The sequence below is a fragment of the Rhea pennata genome, chromosome 1, assembly GCF_028389875.1.
Source record: "Rhea pennata isolate bPtePen1 chromosome 1, bPtePen1.pri, whole genome shotgun sequence".
NCBI lineage: Eukaryota > Metazoa > Chordata > Aves > Rheiformes > Rheidae > Rhea > Rhea pennata.
In genome coordinates, this window is record NC_084663.1 from 188,599,694 (window position 1) to 188,609,749 (window position 10,056).

Genomic DNA, 10,056 nt, shown 5'->3' on the forward strand with positions numbered 1-10,056 from the left:
TTATTAGTGTAAAAAGAGTACACCATTTAAATAGTTTTTATACCTGGCACTTATGTAAGTCATCATCCTATTTTACTAATTACTCAGAGGAAAACATCTGAAAGAGAGACTTATGTGCATTTTTGATACATAAATTGGAATGATGTGAAAGAGATAGGCCACAGAAATAGTAATGTATAAAGATAACATAGAATTTTAGATTCCATTTTAATAAGGCATTTAATCATTTCTGATACCAACACTCATGTGCAGCAGACTCCATATTTAGAAAAGCAATCCATTACAATGAGATGTTTTGACATTAGAACAGAAATAAAGAGCACAAAACTTTCACAATGAGAAATTCTAGATTTATTTTACCAAATTATCCTAAAATGTAATTTTCCAGAGATCAGTTTCAAGATGATACATAAAAAAATTCTCATAAAATTAGCAAATAAATGCACAAATTGATCAATTTCTCACTGTGCTCATATACATAGAGGTGAAAAGGAGTCTGACCATCTCATACTAGTCACTAATGAACACTCTTTCTTATCAGAGATACCCAATGCCTAGCTAGATGTAATACAGATATTTTGGCACCATAGCCTACTTCAGTGAAGTCACGCAATCGGGTGAATACTCCCCACCTTTATGGGCTGCAGAAGTAGAAAAAGCAAGTTGAGAACAGATCCATGCATCAGACTCATATAGATAAGTTACTTGTCAACATCCAAAAACTACACTATTCCTTTACTGGACAGAGAAGCATTTTCCAGAGAGTGTATCTAGCTCTGTTTTAAATGGATGCGACAAAGAGCAAATAAATAAAGAGGAGAGGTGTTCAGGAAGAGTGGGAGAGTGTGGATCCCTTATACCACCAAGATATGCTCAAATATATTATTTTTAAAAATATTACCATAATATTAATTCCCCTCATGTAGGTAGGAAATAGCTACACGGCACACATAGCAGAGATCCCTGAGCTAGTAAAGACTTAGTTGGGAAATCCACACAACATATTGCAAAACTATTTGGACCTACCCACCTAGGTCTAGAGGAAGTACTGCCACCTCTTCAACTAATAAATATGACTTACAAGCTCCCATCAAGCACCACATGAATGATGGATCATATCTGGTAGTGTATAACCCTGAACTCCCTGTTCTCAGGTTGGTATGGGGGCAGCCAGGTTAGATCTACTTCTGTTACTGTGGATATAACCAAAAGCAAAGCATTTGTAACTACTGATTCAATCTGAAATAGCACCAAAATCGAGATATCAAGCTCCACAGCTGAGTTACTTCCCATAACATATACGAACCTGGTTTTCCTGGTTAGCTTTCCTGTCTCTGATCAAAAAATTTGTAGATCACATGTTGAAACTCACCAAATTAAGATGCTTTTGATGACATTCTATGAAGTGGTATTTCCCATCAAATTCTATTTCCCACACCCCTATCTAAGGAAGTGGGAAAAAAAATGCCTCCTAACCTGCAACTAGCATTTGAAATAGTCCCTGAAGCAGAGTAACTGTGTGGAAACATAAAAATCACCCAAAATGTTTCAAAAAGGTTTCGTTGCAAGTAGATGGACAAGGAATGCGGGTCCACAGCTTTAGAGATGAACTCAGTTATCCACCATAAACGTCATTTTTGTCTCAGTCTAGCCTACCATGCCCACCCCCCTTTTCTATGTCCATTTCCCACTATGCTGTGGAATGAACAAACTTAAAAACATCTAGCAACATGTTAAAAAACTGGAATCACCCTGGACTGGGCATGGAAGGAGACCTCTGAACCAGTATTCATACTAAGGAAAGCAAAGTGATTGTGCAATCTGGGTTCTGAATTGTATGTAAAGAAACCACTGCAAATGCACAAAATCTGAAAATGAGCTGGACAGTATCTTTTCAGAACAGAGCTTGGAGATTTCTGCAAGATACTGAGGTAAGTTCCTTCAAAAGAAGAAACTTATGCAAGACAATAATGAATTTGTTTTTGAGAGGGCAGGGGAAATTTAAGGATAGAAAGTAAAGCAGCTAAACTTCCTCAAACCAAAGTGACAGATACGTTCCTGTTAACCGATTGAGCATCAAGTCACTAAGATTACAGAAACATTACAAGTTTCTAGGTTCCTGATGCTGAATAGGAGTTTCCTAGCAAATTATGATTTGTTTATCTTGAGGAATTTAAATGACTTGAACTTCAGAATGTTGCATTATGAAATCCTGGGGAACAGAAAACTCATTCTGATATAAATCAAGTCAGGTCAAGAATTAATATAGTTAAGAATCAGCACTTGGCTGCTGTGCATACACTTTTAATTTAGTTTGAAGTGCCTGATACCAATTTGACTTAAACCTGTTACAAACTTGACTGCTTTAGCAAGGGCTAAAAACTTTGACTTCAGTGCTGATGTCGTTAATCACCGAAACCAAACACCAGTGTCAACACCGAGATCAATATTCAGCAGCATCTTATTCAACACCATAACATCACATTGTATTCAGCGTTGAACCATGTTAGCACAAAAATCCAAAAAATATGAAGAAACATTAAAATGAGGTGTTTGGCTCCTAGAAAATCAACTATTTAGATCACTTCTCTCAGCTTGTTCTGCAACGCATGCAGGATGGGTACAGGAATTTCAAGATGAAATTCTAGACACTGAAGAACAGCAGCTGTGTTTATAAAAATTTATAACATAAAATTAAGATACTTATCAAATTCATTTCCCAAATCCAAGTATCAAAAAGAAAACCAATCATAACATCAGTAAACTGAGTGACAGCCCAACACCGAGTACTTCTCCAGGACTGCAGAACAGGGCAGTTGTGAGCCATAGAGTTCCCAAACCACAATGTTCTGTGCTTATCTTAAGGAAACACAAGCTACAGAAAACTTGAGAAAATGTGATCATAAGTCTTACATGTCACACAGCTTGTGCTGTAGTAGTTGTGGAAAGCCATCAGTTTAAGGGCACATATTTTTGCACTTGCTGGGCTCCAATCTCCGCCACATAAATTGCTCCGCTCTTCATGTCTACATCCACAAGGTGCGGTTTGGTTTCATCTGCCAGCTGGATTGTGTTGACTACAACACAGTTCCCAATAGAGCCAACAGGTGGTGCTGCCAAGATGGACAACCGGTTGATACTTAGTTGAGCTACAATCAAGTACTTGCCATTGGCAGTAAATCTATGAGAGACAGAAAAATACTTTTGAATAATGAACTTCATATGACATCTCATGTTAATATAGTCACCTACTTTTAAGAAAGAGGATTTTTGTTTAAGATATAGGGTTCTGAGGCCTGCAACAGACTAAATGTAGTGAAAAGTAAAGAATTAACTTATAAGCCTTGCTCTTGTTGTTGCTGCTCCTTCAGCCAGATTACATTGCAGAAAATCTGTTCAAGACAATCTTTCTTCCTGCAAAGGTTACAACACTGGGTCAACAAAACACAACAAATTTTAAATGAAGTTCCCAATCCTGCATTCAAATCCATGGAGCTTGTTATGATGTCAGTGTTCCCATACCATATCAGGATTCATCTATGCAGATCTTTTCACGGGATCAGGGCCCAGCTCCCTATTACTTAAACTGGTTAACTCCTTGTGATCAGGCACTAGATACCAACCTTACACTTCACCAATAGAAGTGTACATTTTATTTATATAGTTGTATGTTTCTAGAAGAGCTGTTCAGTAATACCTGACAGAATATGGACCACCTTCCACAAAACAGCTGCTCCAAGACCCCAGCCACTCCCCTGTGACTTTATCAAAAACTTGGATTCTTTTGTTGTCTCGGTCTGCAACCCATACCTATTAAGCACAAAGATCATGGCTGTTCATAAATAGCACAAATCAAACACATTAGTTTCTTACGTGAACAAAGTATCCTGAAGAAAAAAGTAGTATACCAGGGAAGAATATACCTCCACATTCAAAAATGGCTAAATAAGTATGACTTCCAGATGTAAAACAAAACCTTAATTTTAAGATACACATTTTATACCACTTTAACAGAGAAGTCAGCGTCTTGTCTTTATTTCTGGCTATAATATGGATATATATTCCACAGGACCTTTTCTTTTTAAATAAATAAAGAAAGAAAAAGTAAGGACATACACAGATCTATTTAATTGTAAAGATAGTGTTTTGTCACCCACTGACAATTCTGTTTTTCAACAGAAAACAGTAATCTAATTTCAGGACCTCAGCCTGTGAGATCTGTATCCGCAAATAACTCTGATATGCCTAATCTTACTACAAATATTGAGCAACTTAAGAACCAAGGGCATTTTCAGCGTGTTTTGTCTAATCAACTTTGTGGGGCTTATCTTTTTCTGTCTTACTCTATGCTAACTAGGTTCACAAACGCTGTAAGCTATACCATGGATGGTTACAGTGAAATCATCTCACTTACTACTATCATTGAAACTTTGGCTGTTGACAACCCCACAGTCAGATAAGCAAACTTAGTAATTTTCTTAGGATATCACCTGAAAGAGAGCAATAAACAGGTCTATCTTACTATTTTTCACTGAAACACTACTAAAGCATTCTCTCAGATTTCCTAGGAATTGACAATGGTTTCTAACCTAGGCTAATGATCAATGCCACCTAGGTAGTAAGATCTTAGGCCATGTCAACTGCTGTATGTGAATATATGTACTCACTGTTACCCTTCTAGCAAAAGTTGCCATTTCCCTGCACTTCTTCCTGCCTGAGTTTTATCATAAAAGTGATTTATGTGTATGTTCCTACTCTAGCTCAGGCTACATCAACAGAATTAGCTCAAACCGCTAATGTAAGATGTTCTAGCTAAGCAATTTATTGTAAATCAGATCTAAAGCGGATTAAGAAGCAATCACACTATTCCTTCTACAAAAGAAGCAGGGGTGAAAGCCAGACTACAATTAACACCTGTCAGCAGTAATATTTTGAATGTTGAGCTGCATGTATAAAAGGACAGTTATCCACAGCCTAATCAGGGCGTTACCTTCAGCTTAAGCTTATTTGAAATTTTCTAGATATGAAATTAAAGCCTCCTGAAGAAACTCTGAAGAGATACCAAAGTCTCCCATGGGCAAGACTTCATAAACTATCACAGGAAAAAGGTGTGGGTGCCAAAGTACTTTGGTGGACATCTATTATAGAAAATAATTCTCCTGTACTTTAACAAGAGCAATCTCTTTGAAACTGCAAAAAGAGTAATCTGTTGCTGCATGGACACTGACAATGTAACTGATCAGAATCAACTTCTTAATCTGGAAGCTAGTTAACTCAGTAGGATCTTCAATATGAAACTTTAGCTCATGACTGCTATCACACTGAAAATTGTAAGCCACATAAAATAACTCAGATCACAAAAGTTTGATGGCAAAAAATACACTTTGTATTATTCAAATACGTGTAAACAACTCTGCTGAAAAATGAAAAAAAAATCTCTTTTTATTCTTTACCCGTCCAAACGAATCCATTGTAACACTGTGAGGAATCTTGAACTGACCAATGCCAGTCCCATTTGGTCCACGCAGCCATATCTCTTTATAATCTAAATAGTGAACACCATGAAAAATAAAAGCAAAAGTCATGGTAAAGAAACAACAAATAAGTTTAACTTTGATTTTAAGTCATTTCTTGTAAGGTTATTTTGAGTTATTTTTAAAAGATAGAGTTTCTAAACTGAAGTTTTTAGACCAATACTTCTGATTCACAAGTCCAAGAGAGCACAGGAATTACTACAGTGAATGTTGCATTATTAGCAGTAGTCATAGGATTATAGTTATATAAGTGCACCCACCAGGGCTCAGGAGGCATGGCCCAAGGCTGTGTTATGTCTGGTAATGTGTAAAAACCTGAGAGACAGTTGGGACATTATGATATCCATTTACTGTATTTATCTTTTCCATTTGTTACTTGACAGTTTGGGTCTATTTGAGTTTTAAAAATTTACTGTTTTGCAAACTGCATATGAGCTAACTGACTGTTTAATGAAGTGGGTACTGCAAAGGAGAAACAGCTACTCCTGTTCTAGTCCCTAACTGCAGACTTCTCACTCACTGTCCTAACCAACACTGACCATCTACTCACTGTCCATCAGTGGAGAATACGAGCAAATGAATTAGAATAGCAGAATAATGTCAGCATAAAAGAATCTCTGAACACTATTTGGTCCAACCCCCTACTCACAGCAGGACTAACCTTGATAATAAATCCAACTTTGAAGTTAGATTAGGTTGCTCACATCCTATCAAGTTTTCAGCTTCTCCAAAGTTGGAGATTCCATAGTCTCTCTGTCAAGCTGTTCCAGTGTTTAATCACCCTCATGGAGAATTTTTTTCCTCTAACAACCAAATGGAGCCCATCCTCTCTTGCAACTTTTGTTTACTGCCTCTCATGCTTCACTGTGTACCTCCAAGAAAAGTGTAGCTCTCTCTTCTCTGTAGCCTCCCCTTAGTGACTTGTAGATATCAATAACATTTCCTCTTAACTCTCTGTAGACCGAACAAACCAATCCTCTCAGACTCTTGCCACAGGGAGATTTCTCCTAAAGTGACCAGCAATAAACTAGGTTCTAATCTAACAATGTCTTTAAACTAATTTTAAACAAGAACTGCATCCAGCCCCAATTATTAATTTTCTAAAGCTGTGTTATTTAAAATTCAAGTTTCAGTTGCCAAAATTCAGTTGTCAACTGCTGCACAGGTTTGTTTTTTCCATACCTTTGGACAGTTTGAGCAATCTGTTATTCATTCCTCCATCTCCATCTACAACATAGATTTCTCCAGTTTCCTCTACAAAGATTTCCGCTGGCTGATCAAACTGTAGGGGATTCAAACTTGAACCAGCATTACCTGGTGTGCCCAAGATTTGCATAAGTTTACCTGAAGGGCTATACTGTTTCACAGTGTGCCCGTATTTCCCTGAAATAATAATAATAACAAAGTCTTTACAAAACTGAACGATAAATGTTACATCAGATTACAAAGACAAAACATAAAAATTCCTCATACTGATTTAATAATCTGAGTTTAAAGTAAGATAAAATTCTATAGTGAGAATATGATTGTGGGGTAGTAAATCCATAGGGTATAACAGTATTCATCCATTGTATTAGGGTCACTAAACCCAGAGAAGCAGACAAGTCTAGTCAAAAGACACCTTTTTCCTGATCCTTCTCCCAGACAAACAACTAACGTTACGTTTGCTAAGCTGAGAGGCTATAAACAGACACACAACATAACTCATGAGCCTTCAAATTATTCCGCACAGTACCTCAGCAGTTTCTTCAGGGCAAGAAGAGCACAACTCTGGCTAAAAACTGTTCAAGAGCCTTATTTAAACAACCGAGCTTTTTAAAGCAGTATCTGCAGTATTAGCATTATCTTCCATGTTTAATACTTCTCACGTATTTACCATGCATACCTGTTCCAACATCTGTAATCCACACTGAACTATCTGTTGCGGTGTTTAATACAAAGATACCATGAGGCATTTCAACTGTATCATTCCAAGAGTAAAGAAAATAGCCTTCCTCTGAGAACACAAGTACCTTTGGTATGTTTTCTCCTCTCTGAAAAGGCAAGGGGAAAAAATGTCTATTAAAAAAAAATTAATCGAGTAATTATACTATGAAAATTCTTCTTTGAAAGGTTTTTGTAACATTTTATCAATTTTAGAAGAGTCATAAGATTGTCAAATACTGCTAGATCTCATTTTTTCCAACTCTAACCAGAAAGAGAGAGGAGGGTCTAAGTTTAGCATGTAAAATCTTTCACTCATTCTAGATTTTCAACTTGAATCATAAGGAGCCCAACTTGCAGAGCAGCCAAGCTCCTGCAGCTACCTTGGTTCTTCATTTTGAATTCTGTTTTTGTTTTCTTGCTGGAAAAAACCCCAAGTATAACAAAGGCACAAAAAACTGTAACTGTATTTGTTACCTGCATGATATTCTAAGTATTCAGGCTATGCCTTGTAATTAAAACACACCATTTTCCATAGAAAGAACATCCTATCCATGTTCTAAAGATATCAACACATGAAACTCCAATTACTGTATCTGCCTGCAAGAGCTGCATGCTTTTGATTTCGTGGGAAAGGGCTGGAAGAGGGCAAGGGGACTAGACAGTTGCCTCAGAACGCATTCTCTCAATTTTACCCTATGGTTAGAAAAGACACTGAGCCCTGGCTTTTCAGCTGATAGACAGCTACTGAAACTCAATTAGGTTACATCATGCATCCACACCTCAAAAATGTAATGCTTTTAAAAGTAAACAGGTACAGTTACAGAACTGTTTTAAAAAATTAATATTGCAGTCAGATCTACACTTGTTTTTTTTTTCTAATTTTGATACAATTATTTATATATATCATGATCTAAAACAGTCACTCTAAAGGCAAAAATGCACTATGTTAACAAGGAGAAAAGTCTAATATTCTCACTCACTTGTGCAACATAGACCAAACCATGAAGAGAGTCAACAGCAACACAAAATGTCTGACCAGTGAAGTATTCTGGAATTTTAGGCCAGCCTACATCCAGCTTGTACAACTGTTGCTGTCCATTCCAAGGAGAGAAATAATCAAATGCTTTTAAAAGCTGAAAACATAAAAATAAAGATCCATTACTAGTTAAATTCCATGATGAAGGGATTCTGGTTTAGATCCAGTTTTAATGAATATGAAGAATAGAAGAATCAGCAATAACAAGAAACTTTGGGCTAAGTGTGATAAACTGATTTGTCCAGTTTAACTTAAGGAGAAAGATAAACAGATATAGCTTCATAGCTATGGCTTTAGCCTGCGAAAGGGAAAATTTTACAAGTGTTGGAAATTAGCTAATGAATTTTGGAACTTCTGGAATTTCACAGCAGAAAAAAACCCATCCTGGAATTTCTTACATCAAAGTTGCTATTATTACCTGTAAATCATTCCATAGAGGAAAATAATAGAACAGGTTCCAAATGCGACAGAATGAATAATAACTTCAAAGGCAACAAAGCAGAACAAAAAGAAAATAAGATCAAGAAAAAGAAATACATCTTAGAAATGAGGAAATTCAGGATTGCAAAACTGAAGCTAACGTGTACATTGTTAAGTATAACTGAAAAAAAAACTACCTTTTTCTTTTATTTTTACAGCTGAAGCATGCAAACTAAGTGCAGCTACTTTGCAACAGGAACTAGATGGAGATCCAAGTACTGAAATGGAAGGATCAGGCTAGAAGTAGGAAGTAACGAGCGACGACCCTCATCCTCCTTGGTAACATTTTGGTCAGCAATGCTGTCAGAAGCAGGAGTAAGTTAACGAGACACAATTAAGAAGAGCTTAAGACACGAATATCATGAAGAAAAAGCTGGAGAAGCAGAGCAGGGTGGAAACCCAGCAGTAAAAAGTGCGGGGATTAAGAGAGCGCCCCAGCAGAGAAGCATAAGAATATTATTACACGTATCACAACATTATTCATAGCTTCCACCCAGAGTCCTACGTGCGGCCCCGTCCAAGACGACCTAAAGCGGCAAGGCAGAGGAGAGGCAGAACGGTGAGAACCAGGGGAAAAAGCGGGGGAAAGGGGAGTCGGACGCTAAGAGCAAATGACCCCGCCGCGCAGCAGCCGGCAGCGGGCGGGCGGGCGGCCGCCGAGCCGCGGGCGCTCCCCACGCACCTGCGAGCCGCAGAACAGCGCGAGCAGCGCGAGCAGGACGCCGGCCATGGCCCGCCGCGGCCCCGGCTGCCTCCTCCACGTCATGGAGGCCTCGCCGGGGGGAGGCGCCGCGGCCCGCGCCCCGCCCCGCCCGCCGCCGCGGGCCGCGTTGCCATGGCAGTCACGTGGCCGCTCCCCCCCCCCCTTCATGCCCCGGGGCGGGTGGGGCCTGACCCGCCCTCCCTCCGCGACCGGGCTGCCCGGACGGCGCCTGCCCCACACCGAGCGGCGGCCCGCGCAGAGGCACGTTAAAGGGGCCGCGCCGGCCCCCCAGTGCTGGGGCTCGGCTCTGGGGAACCGGGGGTAGGGCGGCCCCGGCTGGAGTTTCCGTCATTTCTGCGCGGGCATCGCGGCAGGCA

General features: G+C 39.1%; 1 protein-coding gene across 1 annotated transcript; it reads right to left on the minus strand.

Annotated features, from left to right (window-relative positions):
* Nucleotides 1-328: 328 nt before the first annotated feature.
* Nucleotides 329-9,734, minus strand: NHLRC3 (NHL repeat containing 3). Its single transcript, XM_062567076.1, has 7 exons — nt 9,659-9,734; nt 8,441-8,593; nt 7,420-7,567; nt 6,717-6,917; nt 5,454-5,545; nt 3,698-3,810; nt 329-3,181 (listed from the first exon to the last, which is right to left on the minus strand). Exons 1-7 carry the CDS (start codon nt 9,704-9,706, stop codon nt 2,953-2,955), a joined length of 984 nt encoding a protein of 327 aa, XP_062423060.1. The 5' UTR covers nt 9,707-9,734; the 3' UTR covers nt 329-2,952.
* Between the last annotated feature and the right edge of the window lie 322 nt (nt 9,735-10,056).

Bases quoted from the DNA above. Each gene is read 5' to 3' on its own strand.
- NHLRC3 (XM_062567076.1), bottom strand. From the start codon at position 9,706: ATGGCCGGCGTCCTGCTCGCGCTGCTCGCGCTGTTCTGCGGCTCGCAG. The intron at 8,594-9,658 runs GTGCGTGGGGAG...TTATGTTTTCAG, and splicing joins CGCTGTTCTGCGGCTCGCAG to CTTTTAAAAGCATTTGATTA. The intron at 5,546-6,716 runs GTATGGAAAAAA...TTCACTATTTAG, and splicing joins ATTGCTCAAACTGTCCAAAG to ATTATAAAGAGATATGGCTG.